Source organism: Lampris incognitus, chromosome 7 (assembly GCF_029633865.1).
Source record: "Lampris incognitus isolate fLamInc1 chromosome 7, fLamInc1.hap2, whole genome shotgun sequence".
Taxonomy (NCBI): Eukaryota; Metazoa; Chordata; class Actinopteri; order Lampriformes; family Lampridae; genus Lampris; species Lampris incognitus.
Window position 1 is genome coordinate 8,218,105 of NC_079217.1, and position 27,712 is coordinate 8,245,816.

The following is a 27,712-nucleotide window of genomic DNA, read 5'->3' on the forward strand; positions in this document are numbered from 1 at the left end:
GAGAGAGAGAGTGGGAGAGAGAGCGAGGAGAGACAGAACCAGAGGAGCAGACAGAACCAGAGAGACAGAGAGGGACCGACAGACAGAAAGAGAGAGAGAGACAGAGACAGAAAGAGACGGCGAGAGAGAGAGAGAGGGACAGACAGACAGAAAGAGAGAGAGACAGAAAGAGAGAGACAGAGACAGAAAGAGAGAGAGACAGACAGACAGACAGAAAGAGAGAGAGACAGACAGACAGAAAGAGAGAGAGACAGACAGACAGAAAGAGAGAGAGACAGAGACAGAAAGAGAGAGAGACAGAAAGAGACGGCGAGAGAGAGAGACAGAAGCAGAGGGGCAGACAGACAGAAAGAGAGAGAGAGAGAGAGTGACAGAGCACGCGCGCGCGCGAGAGAGAGAGAGCGAGAGCGAGAGAGAAAGGAGGAGGTGGAGGGGGCAGGAGGAGGAGGAAGAGGAGGCGGGGGGAGGAGGAGGAGGAGGAGGAAAGAGAATGGAAAGAACTCGAGTTGAGGAATTTGAATCGTGTTTGAAGGGGGGAGAGGAGGAAAAGCAAGGGGCGCAGTAATGTGTGGGGCCGCAGCAGACGAGCAGGGGTGAGACCGGTCTGAAGACGCTGCCCGCGTGCCCGCAACCGCTCCGCTGACGACTCCGCAACTGTCCGCTCGCGCGCTCGCTCGCTCGCGCGCGCGCTTTGCGCTGCGTGCCGTTGTAGTTGCGTCCATTAGCGCGGTTATTGCCGCTGTCACCCGAACAACAAGCTGACACCGTCGCATCGTCCCGATCGGACTTGAGGCGCCACATACAGGCGGCTATAAGAAGAGCGTCACTTTTGTTTTCTTGCCAGGCTGTCAGTTTAGCCTCCGCTAAAAAAAAAAAAAACCCCAAAAAAAACAGGAACCAAAACGGGATCATATACCTGTGGATTTAATCGCGATTCCAGCATCTGGGATTATTCTGGGCAGAGATGCGCTGATGGGCCCCGGCGATGCCCCGCACATGAAGCAGAAGAAGTCCAAGTTTGTCGGAGGTGTTTTCCTCAAGACGATGAGCGGCTCTGCGCGGACGGCGCTGCTCCTCCTCATCTGCGCCTCCTTCACGCCGGTCACTGCCAGCACCTTGACAGGCAAGCCACCTTCTTCTTCTTCTTCACCTTCTTCTTCTTCTTCTTCTTCACCTTCTTCACCTTCTTCTTCTTCACCTTCTTCTTCTTCTTCTTCTTCTTCTTCTTCTTCTTCTTCTTCTTCTTCTTCTTCACCTTCTTCACCTTCTTCACCTTCTTCTTCTTCTTCTCCTTTCTCGGTTTTTTCTTTGATTTTTCAACGTGTCATTGTTGGCCAAACCCTCCAGATTAAGATTAAACCACGCAATAAGCAATCAGCAATCAGCCAGCCTTGCTGCTCCCTTCTCATTATATCAATTTGCTTTGGGGTTACGAGAACAACCACAGCTGCCTATGTGTTCAACATCTGGCCGGTGAAGAGCTCATAAAAACCTCTTCTAACACGAGCAAAACAACACGCGCACACACACACACACAAAAGATCAGCCTCCCAAACTGCAGCTTTGGAGCTCAACCACAGGTCACCATGTTCTCAGTCTGGATGATGTATGGTATCATGGTATATATGGTACATATATATATATATGGTTCAGTAACATGCTATATGCAGGTTAGTGAACCATTAGCACAACCCATCTGCTACTTAATTAGTCTGTGATTTGGAGAGAAGTGTCCAGGGATAACATCCTCTGCCCGATTGACTTCTTAATTGAATGCGTTTCTTTTAGTACGTGGTGTTGAGTTTGTATTGTGCAGCACAACTTGTGTTGAATTTGAACCATACAGTACGGTGGGAATTGGGTTGTAAATGTATAGTAGCTGGATTCATTTATGAGTAGGTGAGAAGGGGTAGGAAAAAGTCAGTGTATACTTCCTCCTACTCCTTTTCCAACATGTAACATAATCTGATGCATGCAGAGATTTGTTTAACTCAGTTTGATGTGTGGCTTTGTTGATCACTTCAGATTATTGGCAATTATATCCTGCTTATTTACATGTTGGAAATAAAGCATCACTGCGTTGCATGTGTGCAAGTCCCGGGGAACGGTAACGGGTGGATTACCTTTAAAACACTATGGTGTTTTGGAGAGCAGGGCTTCATCGTGTACAGGCTTTGAAATGCTGGCGAAGTCTTGACTGCGGCGGCCGACAAGGTTGTCTTCTCTCAACCAGATAGTTGTTTTTTGCAGGTAATCGAGCCATCATTCAGACCAGGACTACTGAAAAAAAAATCAGATTAGATTAGATTAGATTATTAGCCACACGAAGGCCGGTGGAATCTGTTTTCGGTACACATTAAACTCTGCAGCACAACACATACATGGACAACAACTACACTCCACATATTATCACGAACAATACAGTTACACAATCACAGAAATAAGCACATCACGCATAACAATTAGGTTAATGGTGGCATTTATGCCAGTGGTGTGTGAGGAGGGGACCACAGGGAGGAATTCAGAGTCCTGATGGCCTGGGGGAACAACTGTTTGTGAAGCGTTTAGTCTTAGTCTTATTTTTTTTGTTTTGTTGATATGTTGACTTATACATCATTTCGCTGCGCAGCTTTTAACTTTCGAAGCTCCATTTGTGAAGAATTTATCACCTCAGCAACGACTAGGGTGACTTTAAAGGAGCAAACGAGGCAGTTCTTCTAGAAGTCACCGAATCAGACTAAGCTATGTGACTCGGCAGAAGTATCAGACTACATTTCTTCAGGGGTAGTCGTGAAAAAGTGGACTAGATTTTGCTCTCTACCAAGCAGTAAGACTTGTAGCCTAACATGACCGATGGACCCAATTTGCCTCACAGCATCCTTTGCAATGGAACTATGACACACTCGTGTGTTGGGATGTCGATTTTGAAACAATATGTTGTTCAGCCCTGACGCAACGCTCTTGTTGTATTTCTAAAGAAATCTCACTTGGCTGGAAACATGAGGAAAAATAACCAATGGATTTTCAAATCCATGAGCCACCGCGGCTGCTCTTTCCTCTTTCTACCCATAGTACTCTTGACAGCAGCCTCCACCTGACAAGCCCATGTGTTTTGACCATTATGGTTGTACCGACGTGATCTGAGGAGGAGGAGAAGAAGAAGAAGAGGAGGAGGAAGAGAAGAAGAAGAGGAGAAGAAGGAGGAGGAGGAGGGAGGAGGAGGTCAAGCCGCTGTCCACATCAGATTTATGATCAGGAAAGGACACAGATGAGTGGACGCCGGCGTGATTTATGAGCTCAGACTGAAAGGCGTTTTTAAGACAGAGACCCTCACGAAATACCAAGAGGGTATTTCTCTACCGAATCCTCACTTTCCCATTTGGATGCAGGGAAAGGTGGAGACCCCGTGAGCAGTGTGGTGGAAGGGTTGGGGAGGGGGTTTGCAGGGACATAGAGGGGGGGGGGGAAACCCCCCAAAACAAAACCCAGAATGCTTTTGCTCGCGAGTCAGAGCAGGCCTGATTCAGGGCCGGGCCAAGGGGAATGATGGATGGGCTAAGGGGGCAAGAGTGAGGGAGAAGGAGTTAGAAGGGGAGGTGTCAAGATGTGTAATGCTGGACCTGGAGAATGGCGTGAAAAGGAGGGTAGACTGAAAAGGGGTTGGCGAGGGAGGCTGAATGGACGGGCTGAGTTATGCTGCATTAAAAGCCAGACAGATAAAGAGCGGACCGGACGGTCGCTCCGTGGTGGATGTTCTTGGTATTCATAACATCCACTGACATTTAACATCTGAGTGTTTTCATCAGAGAAAGAGAGGCGGGAAAGCACGAGAGAGACAGAGAGAGGGAGAGACAGAGAGACAGAGAGAGGGAGAGACAGAGAGACAGAGAGACAGAGAGAGGGAGAGAGGGAGAGACAGAGAGACAGAGAGACAGAGAGAGGGAGAGAGAGAAGGAATGGAAATGGAATGAGAGCTAAAGGGGAAGGGGGGGTGAACCTCAGGTGAAACAGGGGGACTGGAGATGAAGCAGTTAAGCTCAAGTAAATCTGAGATACACACACACACACACACACTGATAGACACATACACAGACACAAAGACATACATGCCCATGCATACACACAATTATATGCACAAAACAACAGATGCACAACTACACACACATATGGGCAGACACATAGACACAGACAGATATATACATACATACATAGGTACAGACAGACACATGCACATACACACAAAAAAAGATATGCTTATACACAAAATACACCCACACAATTACACACACACACTCATATGCACGTGCGCACGATCTAACAGACACACACGCGGTGTGATCACAGCCCATGCTACCCCTGAGCCTCTGTGTTCTCATGAAACTTTTACAGCTTATTGTTGTGTGAATGTAAAGCTGGCCAAATCAAATCAAATCAATTTTATTTGTATCGCTCAATATCACAAATTACAAATTTGCCTCAGTGGGCTTAACAGCAACACAACATCCTGTCCTTAGACCCTCGCATCGGATAGGGAACAACTCCCTAAAAAAAAAACCTTTAACAGGGAGAGAAAATAGGAAGAAACCTCGGGGAGAGCAACAGAGGCGGGATCTCTCTCTCCCAAGACGGACAACGTGCAATGGATGTTGTGGTTACACAGTTTACACAACACAACATTGAAAGAGGATAACACAATTATCATGGACTTATAAAATTTATGAACAATATGATGCGCAGGATGCCAAGCAGTGTCCAGATGCCATCGGAACAGTCCAGGACCCAAGCCACGCGACCAGCATCACCATGTTAAAAAAAAAATATTATATGGATTTTTTAAAAAGAAAATGTGATGAGAGGAAAGGCAGACAGCGTCCAAGTGGCGACCACCATCACCACGGAAACCTGGGAGGAGGACCGACTGCACGTGCACACAAGGGAGACTCACATGACACCATTCACAAACAGAAAAAGAGAAAGGAGAAGACAGCATTCAGAGAGAGAGAAAAGACATGAGAGAAGAGAACAGTTTGCATAGTCATTAGTCATAATCAATTAAGTCATCAATTAGTCATTATCTATATAATCTCGTTGGCAGAACAGTGGTTGGTAAATTCACTGAGACAGAAAACCGACCTGCCATGCAGTACAGGTTGTGAAGCACTCGACTTAAAGGCAACTAACTGTAGGCTAAGGCAAAAGATGAGTTTTAAGTTTGGACTTAAAGGACTCAACAGACTCTGATTGTCTGATGGCAGCAGGCAGGTTATTCCACAAGAACGGAGCCTGATAGGAAAAGGCCCTGCTGCCACCAGCTGACTTCTTTTTAACTTTGGGTACACAGGAGCCCTGTATATTGAGAGTGAAGAGCTCGAGATGGAATGTGTGGTTTAAGGAGATCAGACAGGTATGATGGGGCAAGCCCATTTAGGATTTTATAAGTCAGCAGAAGCACCTTGTATTCTGATCTAACATGGATAGGAAGCCAATGAAGGGAGGCAAGAATTGGTGTAATATGGTCAAATTTCCTAGATTTAGTTAGGATTCTAGCAGCAGCATTCTGAACCATCTGAAGACTTTTAGTAATAGCATGGGGCAGACCTGAAAACACAACATTACAGTAATCAAGTCTGGATGAAACAAATGCATGTATTAGAGTCTCTACGTCAGCCACGGAGAAAAAAATACTTAATTTTAGCTATGTTACGTAAGAGAAAAAAGGGCAGTCTAGATGATTTCTTTGATGTGCTTATCAAAGGAAAGGCTGGGATCAAACGTAACACCAAGATTTTTGGCTGCCACACTTTGTGAAACCACAGAGTTGTCGATTGTTATCGTTACTTGATCAAATTGGTGTCTGTGTCTAGCAGGGCCAACGACCAGCATCTCGGTTTTATCCGAATTTAAAAGCAGAAAGTTAAGTGACATCCAGTTTTTCACAGTAGCCAGGCCTCTAAGTTAGTCATTTGAGTATAATCATAAGCCCTTATGGGCACATACAGCTGAGTATCATCAGTATAGCAATGGAAATTTATTCCATAACTGCGTATAATTTGGCCACGAGGTGTAATGTAAAGAGAGAAAAGTACAGGGCCAAGAACTGAGCCCTGAGGCACACCATATTTACTGTCAGAAAATTTTGATATAATATTACTACAGCAGACACAATGTGTTCTTCCAGATAAGTAGGACTTAAGCCAAGAGAGTGCTAAGCCAGAGACACCAAAATTACAATTTAATCTATCTAATAGTATACAGTGATCAATGGTGCCAAAGGCTGCACTGAGGTCCAGTAGTAGAAGCACAGAAGTGGAATCAGAGTCGATAGCCAGTAGAAGATCATTTACCACTCTGGTCAGAGCAGTTTCAGTGGAGTGACAGGGCCTGAAAGCCGATTGAAAAGGCACATATAGATGGTTTTCTTTTATATGGGTCGAAAGTTGTTGATACACAACTCTCTCTAGTACTTTAGAAAAGAATGGAAGATTAGAGACTGGCCGATAGTTATTAAGAGACCCTGGATCAAGGTGCATTTTTTTTAAGTATACAGGTTTAACCACAGCTGTCTTAAAACTGCTGGGAACAATGCCAGTAGTAAGTGATAAATTAACAATGTCTAGCATTGTAGGTCCCAGAAAAGACCAGAGGTCTTTAAAAAGTTTTGTTGGTAAGGGGTCAAGTAGGCAAGCAGTTGGTTTAGAAGCTGACACGAACTTAGTCAAAGTATCGAGAGTGATAGTCTCAAAAGCTGTAATAACTGGGACTGTCAGTGACTCATTGTATAGATATGAATTTGGTAAGACAGGATCTGCAGGATTAGCTGGAGTTGAAGAATTAATTTTGTTTAAGATCTCATCAACCTTATTGCAGAAAAAATCTAGAAATGCATGGGCCGTGAATGGTTAGCAGCTAATAGACGGCTGTTTTTTAGTAAGTTTAGATACAGTGTCAAAGATAAATCTGGGGTTATGTTTATTAATATTAAGCGTGAGAGATACACGGTTTTTGCAGCAGATAAAGCACGCTTGTATTTCAATAAATACTCATGCCATGATAGGTAAAAAACTTCCAATTTTCGCCATTTATGTTCCAGTCTCCTGCAGGTCCACTTAAGAGCATGTGTCTCATCATTAAACCAGGGTGTGTAGACCTCTTTAGTTGCCTAGCTCTGGTAGTGAGAGGTGCAACTGAATCAAGGAGACTAGAGAGGGCCACATTTAAGTCACTAGTGAAATTTTTAACAGAGTCAGTTACTACAGTGAAAGGAGCCAAGACTTCAGGCAGCTGCTGGCCAAATGCAGCTACAGTGGAGGGACCAATGGCGCGAGTGGCAATTATATCTGTGCTGACATTAACTGGACAGGCAAATAATGCTTCAAGTTTGATAAGAAAATGATCTGACACAGCGGATGTGATTGGCAAGACATTCAGATCAGAAACAGCTATCCCTTTAGATAAAACCAAATCAAGGGTGTTACCACTGCAATGAATCGACTCTTGAACAAACTGAGTAAACCCAAAAGTACCAACTAGTGCCAGAAAGGCTTTACTTAGAGGATCAGCAGCCTTATTCAGATGAATATTGAAATCACCAAGAATTAGAATCTCATCAGAGTGAGTAACAAGGCCTGAGACAAATTCTCCAAATTCTTCAAGAAATAACGAGTAATAGCCAGGAGGCTGATAGAGTATCACAAGTTGGACTGAGCCGAGTCCATTCATGGCTGAGAGAGATGGACCAAGAGCCTCAAAAGACTGGAATTTAGATTCAAGTCTAGAAATCAGATTGAAAATAGATTTATATATTAAGGCAACACCCCCACCTTGTTTATTTGCCCAAGCTACATGGGCATAAGTATTGTCAGGTGGGGAAGCTTCATTTAAGGGAAGGAAAACATTTGGTTTCAGCCATGTTTCACATAACCCAATCATATCAAAACTATGTTCAAGAATCACATCATTTATTAGTAAGGCTTTGGTAGACAGTGACCTGATATTTATGATACCAAATTTAAGCATCTTGTGGAAGTGATCAGTAGTACGCAGAACGTTAGAGCTACCAATAGGTGAAAGATTAATTGGAATTAGACACCTTGTTGACAGTTTTGGCAACCAACGCTTTGGACGGTATGTGGTCACATTCTTGATAACATTAGCTGTTTCGTTCTGTAGATTATTAGGTACTTTGTTGCACATTTCATTACTACCGGTGGTAGGAATAATTACTAATTATTGTGATTCACACATTTAGGAGAGGAGAACTTGGGAGCAATACAGCAGGGTAGGGAGACAGTATCAATGTTATAGACCAAGCTATCAGACTGATAATCAACATTATGAGAAATTCCCTAACTAATCATATTAATTAAACTACTTGACTCCACATCCGCACTAGACTTAAACCTAGCAGGCTCTCTAATAACCTGCAACCTGCTGAATGATAATCCCTAGTGTCAAACTAAACGTAAACAGCTATCTATATTGCTAGACAAAAGAGCGGCGCCATCCCCAGCAGGGTGAATGCCGTCCACTTTCAGCAGATAAGGGTGGCCCCAGAAAGAAGGCCAGTTATCAACAAAGCTGAATCCCTGCTCATTACAGTAACGAGCCAGCCAGCGGTTCATTGAGGTGAGCCTACTGTACATCTCATCCATTACCCCTCACAGGTAAGGGGCCAGAGACAATCGATGCCGACACATCTTTCTGGCAAACTCAAGCATTCTGACTAGGCTGGCTTTTGTGATCTCTGATTGCTTCATCCTAGCATTATTGGTGCCAATATGAATAACAATGTTGCTGAAAGTAGTGGTGTGTGCCGGGGTTCCCTGACTCTCCCTCTGTGATGCCAGCACCCTAAGATTATCCTCTATGTGGGAGACTCTGGCCCCAGGTAAACAGTGAACCAAGGCTGGCGAAGCTAATCTAACATTGCGGGTAATGGAGTCTCCTATCACTAGCATGCGTTGCTTTACTCTGTCGACAGGAGGGGGAGAAGCATGATGGCCGGTAGAACTACCAACAGGGCTGGTGAGTGGTGAAAACCGGTTTGCGGCCGAGAGAGGTGACTGCAGACCACGCCACATGACCGGTGGCTTGCTCTTGCGAGCCTTCCCACGTCGGTAAACAGAGACAAACTCCGCCGCACCTGCCGACGAAGTAGAGCTAGTGCTAACAATAGAAGGTCTGCTGTCAGGCCCAGGGCTAAGGCTATCTGGAGTGCCCATCACATCTAACGTAATCCTAGCCGAAAGCAGCTGCTCTGTCCCTCTAGTAGAGACAACCTATCTGTAACTACGGAGCAGTCACCACAAACAATCGTTTTAACGAGCTGCTTTGACTGCGAATGTAATAGGGCTAACTGCTAAGCTAGGCTAAGTTCAAAGCTAGTAACAAACTAGGAACGAGAAGCTGCCTACTAAACACAAGAGTTGTATAAGAGAGAAAGCTAGAGAATCAAGTGATAAGTGAACTAAGCACAGAAAACAGCTAAATCAGAACAAAATGAAGAGGTTAGGGCAGAATATAGAGAAGAAATAGTAAAAAAAAAGTTATCGATCTCACGAAGGCGGAACCTGGAAACAGCTGGTCATATTGTTGTGTGAATGTAAAGCTGGTCATATTGTTGTGTGAATGTAAAGCTGGTCATATTGTTATGTGAATGTGAATGTAAAGCTGGCCGCTGTGGGAGGGGGTTTATTTCGCCCGGCACACCGGCAGAAAAAGAAAAGTCAGGACTGGGCAGACTTTTGAAAGAAACCAGCCAAGCTTAAAGACGGAGAGAGGAATGACTTTTCATGCCAAGGAACACACAGAAACAGAGCCGCGGTGAGGCAGAGGTTGAGGGGCCCCTTCATTTATTACACACTCACAGATCAATACTTTATTTATTAAATACGCACAGATCAATACTTTATTAAATACTCACAGATCAATACTTTATTTATTAAATATGCACAGATCAATACTTTATTAAATACTCACAGATCAATACTTTATTTATTAAATACTCACAGATCAATACTTTATTTATTAAATACTCACAGATCAATAATTCAGTAAGCAGGGTGGTTCATGTGAGCTAGTCTGGTGGTGTACATATAGATGTGTGTGTGTGTGTGTGTGTGCGTGTGTGTGAACAGATACAGAGACAGACAAGCAGGCAGGCAGGCAGGCAGAGGCAGACAGACAGACAGACAGACAGACAGACAGACAGACAAACAGACAGACAGAATGGCATGCAGGCAGACAAGACAAACAGACAGACAGATACATAGATATATAGTAGATACATAGATAGATGACACAGGGCCAAAAGTTTGCTGATGGGGTGGGCATGTGGGCAACCTTTGCCCCGGTAAGCTAGCTGTTTTGACGTATTCAGCACATTCAAGTTGCTACTTTAATGTGCATCTGTGTGAGAGACGGGGTCAAACGGCGTCCCCTGGAGGGTCAGAGTGAAAGCATTAGAGGTCGAAGGTTGGCCATGAAACAGACTAGGAGGGCGGGTTGACAAGCTTGAGAAAATCTTTACAGGCGACACTCACTGAAGGAGGGACTATGTGTTCCTGTCCCCAAAAAAAGATGCAGAATTAGATGCCGAGGGTTGAACATTCCTTCATCTCTGAAGTTGTACGAATGCCTCGACCTCGCCAGCTTACAGGAATACTTCGCATTTTTGTTAGATCCCGTAGAACAAAAGTAAGAGAGAAAGAAATACAGGGGGAGTTATGTTCATTGTATTTATGACTGGCCCACATGTGCGTATTTTGGACATTGAAGAGTTTTGCAGATGTCTTGGCAAGCGACCTGGAGGCCTACCGTTGCCGTTTGAGAGTCATTTGAAATAAAGCCCGAATGTGTTTAGTGTTTATGTTGAGCTCCCTGTTTTCTCTCACACGGTGTTGGACCAATAGGAGCAGTCGTCCTCTTATCAACAAGAAGCCATTGTCCCAGTATCAGCTTCGTCCTTCTCAGGTCAGGTGTTCGATCAGTCAGGCACTGAAGAGAAGTGGGACTAAACCAAAAGCCTGTGTGAATAAACCTTGGCTTACCTGTCCTTATCATATCTTAGCAAAGCAAAAACCTTGCCCCTGTTTAGCCAACATAAATCTTGCTGTGAATGGCTTAGCCATTTTACAAATGATAACACCGGTTAAATAGGTGGTTTTAAGTTAAAGGGAAACTTGACAAACAATAAAACATTTGCAAATCGCGCTAAAGCCAAAAATGAAAAAGCATGTCATCATATAAAATCATCCAATTAATGTTTTTTTTTATATTTTCTCAAAGGAGATAAGGAAATTACATCCATTATACTTATAAAATACAGCATTTTTGCAAACATTTGACCCCACTCTCCCTGCAAACCATGCAGGTGGTGACCCCCCAGATCTCAGGATAAGTTGGAATGATACAGCGTCATACTTGCATCAAACAGCCAGAAGACCACTGGTTCGAATCCCCGTGTTACCTTCGGCTTGGTCGGGCATCCCCTACAGACACAATTGGCTGTGTCTGCTGGTGGGAAGACGGATGTGGGTATGTGTCCTGGTCGCTGCATTAGCACCTCCTCTGGTCGGTCGGGGTGCCTTTTCGGGGGGGAGGGAGAACTGGGAGGAATAGCGTGATCCTCCCACATGCTACGTCCCCCTGGTAAAACGCCTCACTGTCAGGTGAAAAGAAGCGGCTGGCGACTCCACATGTATCGGAGGAGGCATGTGGTAGTCTGCAGCCCTCCCCGGATTGGCAGAGGCATTGGAACAGCGACCAGGATGGCTCAGAGGAGTGGGGTAATTAGCCAAGTACAACTGGGGAGAAAAAAGGGGAAACCCCCCCCAAAAAAAAACAGCCAGAAGACAGACAACACCCTCATTTAAATAGCTCCTTTACATGATCATATGTACCAGTCCATTGTGTAACAGTTGACCCACTTGCACCGTGCATTCTAGACACAGAGAGCTCTATAACAATCACATCAGGAAAGGTGTTTAGCCTTTGTGTACGTGTAAGTGTGTGAGGAGGTTGCCAGCAAACAGCCGGCATTTTCTTAGCTGCGGTCAGGACTGCTGACAATACGCGTCTCCCTGGATATGATAACCGTAAGTAATTTAAGAGCATGGTTGTGGATGAATATGGTGCTGCAGTTCCCAACCCATCTGACGGTGTAGAGGACACCTGACTCCAAAAATCTGCCACATCACTGCGTTCCCAAAATATACGCATAAAAAAAACCCCTCGGTGTCCACCAGGGCAGAGGTCACACAGTGGGGAGGGAATAATCTTCATTATGTGGCATTTTCTCGAAGTAAGGTGAGTCCAATGAATAAACTTCAAGTGGATCTGCTGATGATCGGGGTTATTAGCAGGGGTTATTAGGGGTTCGGGGGTTATTAGCAGGAAGAACACCTAGATCCCTAGATCATAATTGACACAGATACCAAGCTCTTGGTTTGAGCCTCCTTATCTAAAATGCTATGCAAAATGTTAGGGATGAGTAGTTTATTCCAAGGGACACCATATGCCCTCATGGGGGACCTTAACTGGAGATACAGAAAGAGAACTCAAGCAAGTTATATGTAGCGCATAGGTCACTTAAGGTGCGAAGACCATTATCTTTAAAGGCATGTATGCCTCTGTCACTCCAGGTAAGAAACGAGAAGAGGACATTTCCAGTGAGAAGTGCGTAATTGTTAAAATTTGGACTATTCAAATCCCACTTTTGGGCTATTTTGGATGCTTTCTCTGCTGCACACCACACAGTAAGAAGGAAGTAAATAACAGGCCCTGAGTGTAGCTTGGAGCATTTAAGTGGTACAGCAGCATGAACCAAATCATGCAGCTTGTGGGGAAAGGTGAGCCTCTCCTCCACAGGCTTCCAAGAGACTGGTGCATTAGGGCTGAACCATGTTGAGAGGAGACGAAGCACAAATGATCAGAAGTAGTGTTTGAAATTTGGGGCAGAAAGACCCCCCCTCAGATTTGTGGTGTTGCAAGGTAAACATCTTGAGCCGGAGACGCCTTCCCCCTCCACGTGAATTTGGAGACGAGGGAATGTATCTTGTCCCAGTAATTGGTGGGAGGAGGCCGGGGTAACATAGAGGAGAAGAAGTTCACCTGTAGCAAAACATCCATCAAAACGTCCATTAATAAGTCCATGTGACCCTTGAATTTTGTGAATGGTAGCTCTTCTTTGGCGATGTAGCACATAGATAGAGACATGGGTCCACAGTGAGTGAGGAAGATGAGGCCATCTTTCTAGGTCTGCCTCTATACGGCTATAGATGCCGGTAAGTTTTTTTTTTGCCTAATGATGGATAAACATCAATCCCTAAGTAATTAAAAGTCCTTTACTATGGGTATATGAGAAGGCAGCGCAGTCGGCTCTAGTTTAAAGGCAATGGTGTGGACTTCGTCCATGTTGCTGATTCGGTGAAAGGGAACTCGGTGAAATTCAAGAACTGTACTAGACAAGTCAAGTCAAGTCCATTTTATTTGTATAGTCCAATATCACAAATTACATATTTGTCTCAAGGGGCTTTACAGCAATACAACAGCCAAAAACCAAATTAGCAGTGGTACCATATCACAGCCAGAGTCAAAGCAAACTCTGTTAGTTCCCAGTGTCTTGAGTTAAAGGAAAATGTTGAACATTTTCAACCACAGTCCTACCTATTTTCCATTCGTTAGTAGTCAAACTGAGTGATGGGTAGCAGAATCTTTTAAACTGATTCAGTTTTTAACAAGCTGGCATTAGCCGACTGCTACGTGCCAACTTGCAATGTAATCCTTCACCAAATGATGTCAACCAAAAGAGCTTTCTTTTGGTGCCAACCAGCTCAGAATGTTTTGAGATGAGTCTAGTCTTAGTCACGATATCAGTCATGGAAATATACGCATATCAATCCATTCTTAGCCCCACTCTATAATCCTGCGAAGAGTGAGTTGCTGCAGGAGGACAACAGACGAAATGTGAGACATGGACCAAGGAAAATGTAAAAAAGGTTCAGTGTTGCACATTGACTGACTGTACTGGGACTGTCTTTTCATAACTGAGGGTATTTTCAGACACTTCTCATAACATCTGTTAGTGCCAAAACTATACTATAATTGAAAAGATTCTGCTACCCATCGCTCAGTTGGATTTCTAATGATAGGAAACTAGGGTTCAGTTTCCCTTTAAAGTTTCAGTTTACAATATCAATGTAAAGTCAAATTCCATCCATTTGCATGACTGCTTCTTAGGGTCAATATCAAGGAACAAATTGGGCCACCGAGCCAGCAAAACAGCCCAGATGTCTTTCTTTACTACAATGTCGTAGGATATTTAAGCTCCACAATGAAATACGTGTATGAAGTAAGATATCTTTTGACGTGTGACAACGAAGCTAACCTGCCCTTATGAATTTCCCTTTTGGTGATCAAAGATTTGGAGTTTAACCGAAGCCCTGATTCCATCGTTTCGTCGCTGGGGAAGCCTGTGAAATTGCACTGCAGCCTGAAGGGTACGGGGGGTGAGGAGGAGGACCCCCCCGATGTGGTGTGGCTGAGAGACGGTCAGCCGCTGGAGTTTGCTGACACCAACCAGGTCCAAGTCCAGATTGGTGATGAAAGTTGGATGATTATCAGCACACTCAGGTGACTTTTTCTAACTGCTGTACTGTTGTCTTTTTAAGCCATTTTACTTTTTTTTAATCCTTGAAGAGTCAACCAAGCTCACATCCACGCCTAGGAGCCTCCTCAGTGCAGCCAGTCTTCCTCAACGTAATTGGGGTTTAAAGGGAAACGATCATGATTTTCAACATCAATGAGCTGTAGGGATAACACGCCGTTAGAAGTAATACTACGCTATTTTTCAAATGCCACTGAAACTGTGTGGATAAGCTTTGACGAGTGTCGCCGATGACTGCGAAAATTACAACAATTACTTCCTGGTTTGTCGCTACCTTTGGTGGGCTACATTGAAATAGGCTATGTTGAATGAGAGACAGGGATGCGCCAATATCAGTTTGCCGCTGCTGATACCGATTCTGTGTAGAAATCTTTAAGTACTGTGTAATAACGAGTACTGATCCAATCCATTATTTTTGCTGAACGGTGCAGACTTACACTATTAGTTTGGGGTTAATGGGCAAAATAATTTAGGATCAGGTTTTTTTCCACCATTAAAGTAAAACAGGCTTCCGTGCATTAAAACAGCAATAAATCAACCCATTTTGCTTTTATTTATGATGTGTTACTAATGGCTTTTGGTATCAAATTTTAGTCTTGGGTAAAATCTCTGATATTGATACTCCATTTTAGCCTGGTATTGGCCTGAACATAATAGAGCCCCCGGACCGCCTCACTGTAGGGGTCAAATCTTCAATGTAAAGCGCTTTGGGTGTCTAGAAAAGTGCGATATAAATATAATAATAATAATTATTATTATTATTTCCAATACTAGTATCGGTATTAGCACATCTCTAATGGGATAACCTTGCCACCTACATTTGTTGTAGCGAATGCCAGTGAAATAAAGATGGCTATTTACAATAATTTTCCAGTACCACCGCAGCACTGAGTTAAAATCCTACGCACATTTTCAGTGAATAGATCCTTCTGTTTATGTCAAAAGTTCAGATTCAATATTTCCCATTACAAACTAATATTCGACATATGGTCGAAAAACTAAATGTGCCATGCAAACGCCAACTAGTAAAATGGAGATTAGCATTATATGTCCTGTCAATCAAAAGAATTTAGCTGCACCCCGTGCCAAACTCAAAACACTACATCTAAATAAAGAAAGAGGACAACACAAGTGTCTGGCTCCTAGGTCTACTATTACAGGTCTGCATGTCATCCTGGTTGGCAAAAGTAGTAATTCTGGGTAATCATACATTTTTCCATCTGTGAATACTGGATGGCTGTTTGCATCCCCTCCTACCCAGTTGTCTATTAAATCGGTCCAACTTCTTTCCTGTTGACGTCACCCCATTCTTTGCCAGAGCTCTCTGTTCACACCATTCTCTGTCCATACAGGATCGAGAAGGTCCAGCTCCCCGACATGGGCTCCTACCGCTGTGCCGTGCTGTCAGAGGGCCCCAAGACTGTGTCTGAGGAGGGGAGCATCCAGCTAGAGGGTGAGTTTGGCTCTCAGACACCAGATCATTGGAAACATGCGCTGAGATGATGACGAATAAAAAAAAAAGAAAGTTTATTTGGATGAGGTATTCTGTTGCAGTGACATTGTTTATAGTGTCGAGATCCTCTCAACCACTCCTCGCGCTGTATAAACCATATGCCTTCCCTCACCCATATCCCTAGCTGGAGTCAATAACACACACACACACACACACACACACACACACACACACACACACACAGCCTTCACTGCAAGCCCCATCATCATGGGTATTTCAAAAGCACAAAAATGGAGGAAAGAAAGTCATCACAATTTGAGTTACTATATCGCTTCATTCTCACTCAGGGCTGCCTCATTTCTCTGTGGAGCCCCAGCACATGTCCGTCACGGCCAACGTGTCCGTCAGCCTGCGCTGCGTGGCCCACGGCCCCCCGGAGCCGGTCAGGGTCATCTGGCTTCAGGATGGAGCGCCGCTCAACGCCCTGACGGACCCCGTGGCCCTTTCTCCATCCATGCTCAACCTCACAGGTATCAGCTTTCATCCGCCCTCATCACAGTACTCACCACCACGTCTGCATTGGTTTGGTTAGAATTTATCTATTGAGGGCGTCCGGGTAGCATGGCGGTCTATCCCGTCGCCTACCGCACACGGGAAGCACTGGATCGTATCCCCGTGTTACCTCCGGTTCGGTCGGGCGTCCCTACAGACACAATTGGCTGTGTCTGCGGGTGGGAAGCCGGATGTGGGTATGTGTCCTGGTCACTGCACTATAGCGCCTCCTCTGGTCGGTTGGGGTGCCTGTTCAGGGTGGAGGGGGAACTGGGGGGAATAGCGTGATCGTCCCACGCGCTACATCCCCCTGGAGAAACTCCTCACTGTCAGGTGAAAAGAAGCGGCTGGCGACTCCACATGTATGGGAGGAGGCACGTGGTAGTCTGCAGCCCCCCCCGGATCGGCAGAGGGGGGTGGAGCAGCGACCGGGGCGGCTCGGAAGAGTGGGGTAAGTGGCCAAGTGCAATTGGGGAGAAAAGGAGGGGGGGGGGGAAATCCACACACAAAAAAAAAATTACGTATTGATGCATGTCAGCCCTAAAAATGGTGGATAAACTATATTGCTCCACTGGTTGTGATGCCACCAAATTTTTTTTTTCGCAAGTTCAAAAAAGCCTGACTGAAAACATCCAAGTTGTCGGGAAAGGAACAAAAAATACTGCAAAGACGTTTCCGCGCTTCCTCGAGATGGGGAAGTCAACATGCCGATTAAGAGATTATGCGGTCAAGAGACATGGAAAAGGGAAATTTAAAACTTCTCCTTCGGAAACTCGCGTCGACCCGTCCCCCGTTTTGCTATGGAAGGCTTTCGATGACATAGTCCCGTGCACGGCGACGTTGTTTAATCATTTCAAACCGGCGGATGGAAAAACGTATGACTTGCATTTTCATTTTTTTTTCCTACTTTTCAGAAGGTCTTTATATACGCTCGGCGCTTTTCGAAGGGTTCGCGTGAAACCTGCCCCTCATTTGGACGTAAACGTGGTTAACGAGGTTTCTACCCTCCCGAAGACACAGGTTCGACACTCGACGACTGATAAATTGGTCGGAGGAGAAGGGCGTATAGTGGCAGCCTTTAGCCCAAGTCGTATGACGTTCAAACACCTATGAGGAAGGACGTTTTAAAAAGTAAATGCTTCAAAAACTTGCATTTTTACTCTCCTCCGTCTGCTTACAATTACCAGAGCTCTAAAGGAACAAGTATCTTCTTCTCTGGTTTCAAAGAATTTTCACAATGCCTTCCATTACTGTCTCTCTCACACACACACACACACACACACACACACACACACACACACACACACACACACACACACACACACACACACACACACACACACACACACACACACACAGAGCCAGTGATGAACCACCGTGCGGGCTGCCTGGCGGAGGGCCAGCGAGGCCATTGAAGATGTTCCTTGTGGTTGTGTGGTTGCTGGGCAGTGGAGGAGCAGCGGGCTCGAAGGGGGGAATAATTGGGCTAAAAGGGAGATGGGGGGGGGGGTGGAGTTAGTAGACTTTACAGGGGCTTCGAGAGATGAAAGACGGAAACGGAGGAAGAAGAGGAGGAGGAGGAGGAGGAAAGAGCCGAGCGGGGAGAGGGAGGTCTACTGAACGGAAGCCACAGCTGCCAGCCAGAGAGCCGGCCGGTGTAAGGTCCAGTTGTAGGAGGAGGACGGGAGGAGCCGGGGTGAGTCACACGGAAGGAGTGAGGCATACGGGGGAGCCGCCAGCGGAGCACACGGCGGGCTTCGTGTAAGGTGTCTGGCTTGACTCATCGGGCAGGTTGACTGGCTGGTGCTGACCGGTCAGCTGGTTCAGCGGTAACCTACACTCACCGCTCAGGAATGGACGGCGGCTCTGGCACGCCGCAGGCTCACGGGGCCGCATGCACAAATAGTCTTTCAATCGGGCCATAAAGCGATGTGGCGCACAGACCGCTGCAACCGACCGTTAAGGAATCAAAGGCAACACAGTTTGTTGTTTTTTGTTTTCAAATGTGCCCGTACCCATAAAACCCCTCGGTGTTACTCATCCGCTGTGACTCGCTTACGGTCTTGAACATTACCCGGACTACATGCTGCGACCTTGTCTTGTTCACAGCAGGGGAAAAAAAAAAACAAGAAGTCACATGCTAACTATCAGAGGAAAGCACCTCTGCTAAGCCGTTGTCCCTTCCCTGGACGGCACAAGGAACACACGAGGTTTATTTTGGAAATGAAACTGAGCGTTTCACTCACTCTAAGGAAAGCTGCAGACGGGGGCCGTTGACTCTTAGTGGCGTTGGCAGCGCTCGCCGTGCTCTCACGTCGCGGCAAGACGTTCGATTCACTGTTAATATCAAAAAGATTGCTTAATGCGGTTTTAAGTGTTCTTGGAAGGCTGAGAGGGAGACATCATATCAGGGATCAGGAACGAAATGCCGTTCCCCCCCCCAGCCAGCCCACAGCAGTGCAACACAAAGACAAAAACACATATCCAAAAACTACAAGAACACACATATCCAAGCTAACACATATATCCAAGCTAACACACATATCCAAGCTAACACATATATCCAAGCTAACACACATATCCAAGCTAACACATATATCCAAGCTAACACATATATCCAAACTAAACAAAAAAAATCACCGTCCAAGGGAACGAACGCCAGCCAGGACGACTGTCGGAACTGCTGGTCTGCATGGGCTAGCGGTTAGCTTAGCCTGCCCTGCTTCCGCGTCCTGTCAGACCGCCTTCGGCGTTTCCTCTTCGGGCGCAGCTCCGAGCAGGGACCGTGGTCCCTGGGCCCACCGGACGCGGCAGCTCCCTCGACCGATCTAACGCCAGCTATCCCAGCCAGACACCCTCGACACCTCCCCGCACTCCACACGACAACAAGAAAAACACCACAGTCAACGCCCAGGCGAGGCCGCCGCCAAATCACCCTCGGTGTTATCGGAACCGCCGGTCTGCATGGGCTAGCAGTTAGCTTAGCCTGCCCTGCTTCTGCATCCTGCCAGACCGCCCTCGGTGCTACCTCCTCGGGCGTCGCTCCGGACAGGGCTGTGGTCCCTGGGCCCACCGAACGCAGCAGACGAGGCTCTCCCAGCCGATCCAGTGCCAGCTCTCCCAGCCATCAAACGAATACAAAGCACAGACACACACGTGGGCCAAGAAACTGCACGGACGGTCCTGGGTGAGGCCGCCGCAAACATGAACTCGCACCGCCATCTTCCCACACTGGCTATGACATGATAATATGACATGATACTGACTATGTAACGCTCCGTAATGCTCGTTGGTAACACTCGGCTTGCTCTTGCTAAGTGCTGCCTCTCTCGTAAGCCCGTTGTAACTTTGGATGAAAGCAGGTGCGAAAACAATTAATGTAAATGCAAATGGGAGAACGCTCCGGGGGCGTTTGCTCATGGGCCGCTGGGCACTCGTACATGTGAATCCAAAGCAGACCGAATCTTTCAGCCATCCCCGACGACACAATGTACCCCCCAAAGTTTCACAGATTTAAAAAAAAATGGAACAAATATGGTGTCACACTGTCAGTCCATACTTCCTCTCTCACACAAGAAGGAGTTCTCCCTGGTGACCGCTGATGACACGCAGCCGGTCGCGGGAGGGATGTTTTGGTGCAGTTTGCTGAGGAAGGGCTTTTTAGGAGAGGAAGGAGACAGAAGGGAGAATGGCGCAACTGCATTATGGCCCTGACGAGCGGTTCATTCACCCACATACAGCCCAGTGGTCAGTCTTCACCCCCCCCCCCTCCGCCTGTCTGTCTGTCTGTCTGTCTGTCTCTTTCTCTCCTGTCTCTCGCTCCTTTTCTCCCTTTGCAAGCCCCTCGCTTGCTCACGCAGATTGTTGCCCCTGCTCTCTTTCCGCTGACCACACAATGGAGGCTTGGTGCTGTCAATGCAGCACACTACAGCACAGTGTATGTGTGTGCATGTGTGTGTGTGTGCGTCTGAGATAGAGAGAACACCAGTGTCAAGATTTTAGATAACGCAGATGAAGCTTAAATGTCAAATGTTTCTGCAGGCTTTGTGTTTTGTGGGAGGCCCTTGTTGCATGTTGCCTGTTTGCGTGTGCGTGCTTGAGCAAGTTGTGTGTTTGTGTGTGTGTGTGTGTGTGTTTGCATGTGAATACGTACATGTCCGTGCACAGCCTGCATGCACGTGCGGCTGACTGAGCGGAATATAGTTTTGAATATGTGAGTCACCATCTGAAGAGGACCTATTCACTCACCCTCCCCCCCCCCATCACCCCCCCCCATCAGCCATCTTGGAATCAGATTCTCAGAACATTCACTAACTGTTTCCATTTGTGTTTTACGTGCAACAACGTCTGATTTCTGGAAAAGCACTTTACAAAAGAAATGACTGATTTTACCCCCACACCGAGATGAAAAGTTTATCCGAACATTTCTGATGCAGTTTTATACAAGATGAAATAATTCAACAAGATGGACATATTTAAGGCTTAGTTTTAGGCATAGTTTAGGTTGAACTCAACAAAGACACGCTCTCAAATCAATGAGCCCACATAATGAAGTAAAATCTATACCAAGTGTAAGCCTTATACACCAGTGACAGAGAAATCACAACAACATGTAGAATCTCGAACCCTGACCTCAGCTTGGCCTCTCTCTCTTATGTATCAGCACTATCCCCACCTCAGAGTGCTGAGCAAAGGGATTTTGGGTATTGAGAACTGCTCAAACTTCCTGTTTCACACCTGTGTGTCATGTGACACAGTTTTTTTTTGTTTTTATTTTACTTTTTCCCATTCCAGGTTTGAACAGGACCAGCACCTTCTCTTGTGAGGCGCATAACCGCAAAGGCGTGGCTACCTCCGGTTCTGGTACCATCACAGGTACATGTAGAATGGTTATGAGTGGACTGAAAGTTGGGTGGGATTAATTCACAAAGAATCCATCTAGCTAGCTAGCTCGACTTAGCCCTTGTCTATTACAGTATTTTTAACCATCGTCCTAGTGATGATGAAATTCTAATCTTTATCCCTCTCTCTATATCTATTTCTTTGTGTCCCTCCCTCTATAGTTCTTCCAGACCACCCTCAGAGACTGAGAGCAGTGGAGATCACACAGAGCAGCCTGCGTTTGACATGGCAGCCTGGCTTTGGAGGAGACTACCCCATTATCCAATGTTCTGTTCAGGTGAGGACCTGGGGGGGGGGGGCACATATCTGGCTGTCAAAATATCACGCTGATGAACAACAAAGGTGTTTGACCTGCGATTTAAATAAACACATCTCTCCACTGATCTACCCATGGGGCCCTAATTTTGTCCACCTGTGACATTAGCTTTTGGTAAGTTTTTTTTTTTTGTCCACAGAAAAAGAGTGCCGTTCTCTTCTTCTCTTCCTTTAACTCATCCTCCACCCCTCCCTCTCTTATACATGTTGTGCTGGATCAGGTTTCACCCTGGAAAAGTGGCCTCCTGGACTAATCTCATGGAGGACCACTCCCTCTCTGTGTATCTCTCTCTCTCTCTCTCTCCCTCCCTCAACCTTTCTCTGTGGCCATTACAGCACATAGCTGAGCGGAGGAACAGCACAGCACCACCCCTGAACGTCTGGTTCTAATAAAGTTGCCCCTCCTTGCACCTCCTCTGTCTGTACCTCATGCTGCTGTTGACCCCCCCCCCCCATCCCCCATCCCCCACCCCCTTGCTCCCCACAGCGGGAACAACCAAGGAGGGCAGCTACAGTATATAGCAGAATGGGGCAAAATTTGAATTTAACGGTCCATTGTGCAATGAACAGAAACATGAATAAGCTACAGTGCAGGCGAATGAAAGATAGAAGAAGAAAGGGATAAAAAAGGAAAATGAGTACCCCTTTAAATGGAAGGGAAAGAAAGAAAGAAAGATTTTTAAAAGCTCCTTCACTAAAACACAAATGGGGATGCATCAAAAACCAAAATAACTGCACTGAAAGTCTCAAGTAAGATAGATAGATAGATAGACAGACAGATAGATAGTTTCCAGTCTGGTTTTAGAGCACTTTATAGTACCAAGACAGCTCTAGTTAAGATCACTAATGATCTTCTGCTGACTGCAGACAGAGGTGACTGTGCGATTTTAGTTCTTTGACTTAAGTGCTGCCATTGGTACAGTCAATCCCAATATCCTCTTACATCGCTTGGACACTTGGGTAGGCATCAAGGGCTCAGCCCTTGGTTTATTATGCTCATACCTCTCCAACAGCACTTTTTCTGTTGTTCTGGGTAACTCTACTTCCTCGATGGCTCAGTTGAGTTGTAGTGTCCCTCAAGTTTCATTTCTTGGCCCCCTTTTATTTTCTATATACATGCTGCCTCTTGGCCAGGTAATTCAAAATCATAAGTTTTACCATTTTTATGCTGACGACACTCAGTTATACATGCCACTAAAACCCACAGATCCTAGCAGCCTAGTATCTCACAGCTTGCCTCTCTGACATTAAATCCTGGATGTCTCAAAATTTTCTTAAATTTAATGATGATAAGTCTGAGGTAATTCTGTTTAGTCCCCCAAATTCCATTAGCTCTTTTGGTACCAATCTTGGTGGTCTTTCAAATAGTCTTAAACAGGCTGCTAGGAATCTAGGGTAATATTCAATGCTAACCTATAATCAAATCAAACATGCTGTTCAGTCATGTTTTCTCCAGCTCAAGGTAATCTCTAAAATTAGGTAATTTTTATCAATTGCTGAGCTACAAAAAGCTATGCTAAGATAGCAAAAAGTTATGCTAACAACAACAAACAAACAAAAAGTGCTAAGATTTTCATTGGAAGTGACGAAGAAGGACAGGATTAAGAACGATTATATTAGAGGGACCACTCAGTTTGGACAGTTTGGAGACAAAGCAAGACAGGCAAGATTGAGATGGTTTGGACATGTGTGGAGGAGAGATTCTGGGTTTATTGGGAGAAGGATGCTGAATATGGAGCTGCCAGGGAAGAGGAAAAGAGGACGGCCAAAGACAAGGTTTATGGATGTGGTGAGGGAGGACATGCAGGTGACTGGTGTGACAGAGGAAGATGCAGAGGACAGGAAGAAATGGAAATGGATGATCCGCTGCGGCGACCCCTAACGGGAGCAGCCGAAAGTAGTAGTTGTAACTGATCGACAAAAAGTTGTATATGCTTTTATCTATTCTTGGCTTGATTGTTGCAACGTACTTTACTCAGGTATCAGCCAGGGTTCCCTCCACTGTCTGCAGTTGGTACAAAATGCTGCTGCTCAACTCATTACCAGGACAAAGAAGCATGATCACATCACTCCTGTGCTTGCCTCCCTGCACTGGCTCCCTGTTAGATTTCGAATTGATTTTGAAATTATATTGCTCACTTTTAATGCCTTAAATGGTCTTGTGCCTAAATACATCTCTGATTTATTGACCTGGTATATGCCTTCTCAACCATTAAGATCTGCAGATGGAGCCTTGCTGGTTATTCCCAAGTCATGGTTTGTCACAAAGGGTGATCGGGCTTTTGCTGTTAAGAGTCCCCACACTATGGAACTCTCTTCCTATTGAACTCAGATAAACTAAGTCTCTAGCCTCTTTTAAATCTCTTCTTAAAACTTTTCTCTTCCTGAAAGCTTTTGGAATTGTTGTTACCTCCTCTTTGCTCATGTTCTTTGGTCTTATCCTCACTTTTGCCTAGTCGGATTTTATTTCTTTTGTAAAGCACTTTGTAACATTGTTAAGAACAGTGCTATACAAATAAAATTATTATTACTATTATTAGTATTATAGATAGATAGATAGATAGATAGATAGATAGATAGATAGATAGATAGATAGATAGATAGATAGATAGATAGATGAGACAAAAAGAGAGTGGCGTTCCCCAGGGAAGGGTCCTCGTGCCTCTTTTTTCCTGCCATTTAAAAATTATTTAAAATCGGTATTATCATATGATCCCTTTCTTTATGCAGATGATTCTGTATTGCTGATGTCACATAAAGTTAAAAGTGTGATTGAGGGGCATCCGGCTGGTGTGGCGGTCTATTCCGTTGCCTACCAACATGAGGATCACCGGGTCGAATCCCCGTGTTACCTCCGGCCTGGTCAGGCGTCCCTACAGACACAATTGGCCGTGTTTGCGAGTGGGAAGCCAGATGTGGGTATGTGCCCTGGTCGCTGCACTAGCGCCTCCTCTGGTCGGTCAGGGCGCCTGTTTGGGGGGGAGGGGGAACTGGGAGGAATAGTGTGACCTGGTGAAATTCCTCACTGTCAGGTGAAAAGAAGCGGCTGGCGACTCCACATGTATCGGAGGAGGCATGTGGTAGATTGCAGCCCTCCCCAGATTGGCAGAGGGGGTGGAGCAGCGACCGGGATGGCTAGGAAGAGTGGGGTAATTGGCCAAGTACAACCGGGTAGAAAAAGCGGGGTAAAAAATCCTAAAAAAAAAAGAAAGAAAAGTGTGATTGAAAAAACCTTAAGCTCAGAGCTTACATCGATTGGTAGATGGCTAAGTGAATATAAGCTATCTCTCCATCTTGGCAAAACTGAGTCTATTCTATTTGACTCTAGGCGTAATTTGAAAAAGTCTGATGGCTTTAAGAAGAAAGCCACTTAATCTTCTCATTGTACAGGTTACAACAAAATTTGTTTTCTGCATTTAACCCATCCAGTTGTATAGGAGCAGTGGGCAGCTGCAGCGCCCGGGGACCAACTCCAGTCCTTTTTCCTATTGCCTTGGTCAAGGGCACAGGCAGGAGTATTAATCCAAACATGCATGTCTTTTGATGTCTTTTGAAATCAAGGTTGATGATACCGCAATAGCAGAGAAGTATGCAGTTAATTACCTTGGCTGTATATTGGATAATCGTTTATCTTGGGAGGACATGGCTTTGAAGGTACTTGTAAGGGTTGATCATAAGCTATGGTTTTTTTTTTGGCTAGGATTTCAACAGTTTTGGACTTGAAAAATACTGTCTGGTGCTCTAATTCCTTGTCACTTTGACTACGCCTCTTATGCTTGGTATGACAGTATTCCAAAGGCAATCTAAAATAAACTTCGGGTATCACAGAACAAGCTTGACAGATTTGTTCCAAGGCTGCCAGTGGACACTTGGTTCCCTCTCATTTTGAGAGAGTAAATTGGCTTAGGGTACAGGACAGAGTGGACCAGATAGACAGACAAACAGACAGACAGGCAGTCAGACAGACAGACAGACAGCTAGCTAGATAGATAGAAAACAGGAAGGCCACTGGCAGCAGGTATTTAGCCCGAGGTCTGAGCCATGCGAGGGGAATGCTCTGTCTTGGTGACTCAGGACTGAGCTGTACAATTGGATTAAGGACGCTTGTTTACAGACTGGAGGGGTGACTCATGGGGGACTCAGAGAATGACTCCTTACTCTCTCACCCACTATCTTTCTCTTACACACGCACATGCGCACGCACACACACACACACACACACACACACATACACTCCTCATTCAAAAACGAATGGCAACACATTCCTCTGTCACACCACCCCAATCACGCCATTATGCAGAACCATGCAGAACCTGCCTTACTGCTTTATGCGACTTCTCAGTTAATCTTCCACGTATTGCTTTACAGTCATTGTGGAAGCATTGCACAATACCACCTGTTCATACACACGTACAATCAACTCCGTGCGCTTTTGATCCACAGTTTCAATGTAGAACTTCCATGAAGAGGTTTTCATTTTGTTTGTTTCTTTGTTTTTAACCACAAAATGTTGGCCAATTCCAACACATACAGTGTGCAGCCATTAGCCTTCAGTAGCAATGAGCAGTTTTATACAAGCAGTCTTGCAGGGAACAATAGTCCAGACCAGAGACTTTGATGTGGCCGAAGACTGTTGGGAAAGAGCTCTTCCACTCCCTTTGTGTCGCTGTTTGAAAACTCTTTTACCACAGAAGGCTTTGCTGAGGCAGCAGGTTTACGGCCTGTGATGTTTTGTTGACGAGTTCTGCTTTCTGTGCACCTCGCTGAGCCTGGCCCGCATCCAGCCGGTGTCCAAATGAGTTTGGAGACTGAAACAGATTTAAAGTAATTTTTATGTGGCTAACACCTGAGCCCCCACCCTCACAAGCACCACCACCACCATCTGCACAGCACACACACATATAATATATATATATATTTTTTTTGTGGTATTGTGCAATGCTTCAGCAATTTTCCACTCCTCATTAGTTGAGCACTTCTAACAACACCATTGACGGTTTCTGAAAAAAACGCTATATATATATATACACACACAAACCCCAATTCCAATGAAGTTGGGAGGTTGTGTAAAACATAAATAAAAACAGAATACAATGATTTGCAAATCCTTTTCGACCTATTTTCAATTGAATACACTACAAAGACAAGATACTTAATGTTCAAACTGCTAAAACTTTATTGTTTTCTTTCAAATATTCACCCAATCATGACACTCACCTGTTTCCAGTTAGCCTGTTCACCTGTGGAATGTTCCAAACAGGTGTTTTTTGAGCATTCCTCAACTTTCCCAGTCTTTTGTTGAATATAGGAATATTGAATATAGGTCGAAAAGGATTTGCAAATCATTGTGTTCTATTTTTATTCACGTTTTACACAACGTCCCAACTTCATTGGAATTGGGGTTTGTATATATATACATATATATGTGTGTGTGTGTGTGTGTGACGAAGTGACGAAGAAGGACAGGATTAGGAATGATTATATTAAGAGGGACCGCTCAAGTTGGACAGTTTGGAGACAAAGCAAGAGGCAAGATTGAGATGGCTTAGACATGTGTGGAGGAGAGATGCTGGGTATATTGGGAGAAGGATGCTGAATATGGAGCTGCCAGGGGAAGAGGAAAAGAGGACGGCCAAAGAGGAGTTTATGGATGTGGTGAGGGAGGACATGCAGGTGGCTGGTGTGACAGAGGAAGACGCAGAAGACAGGAAGAGATGGAAACAGATGATCCGCTGTGGCGCCCCCTAACGGGAGCAGCCAAAAGTAGTGGTACATATTATATATATATATATATATATATATATATATATATATATATATATATA

At 45.2% G+C, this 27,712-nt stretch overlaps 1 protein-coding gene across 1 annotated transcript in view; it reads left to right on the top strand.

Moving 5' to 3' along the window:
• Positions 1-540: 540 nt before the first annotated feature.
• Positions 541-27,712, top strand: part of LOC130115648 (tyrosine-protein kinase receptor UFO-like) — a 57,577-nt gene continuing 30,405 nt past the window's right edge. The window contains 6 exon segments of the mRNA XM_056283401.1: positions 541-1,123; positions 14,421-14,631; positions 16,018-16,118; positions 16,466-16,648; positions 21,465-21,545; positions 21,734-21,849. Of these exon segments, the coding sequence (XP_056139376.1) occupies positions 973-1,123; positions 14,421-14,631; positions 16,018-16,118; positions 16,466-16,648; positions 21,465-21,545; positions 21,734-21,849 (843 nt within the window). The 5' untranslated portion in view covers positions 541-972.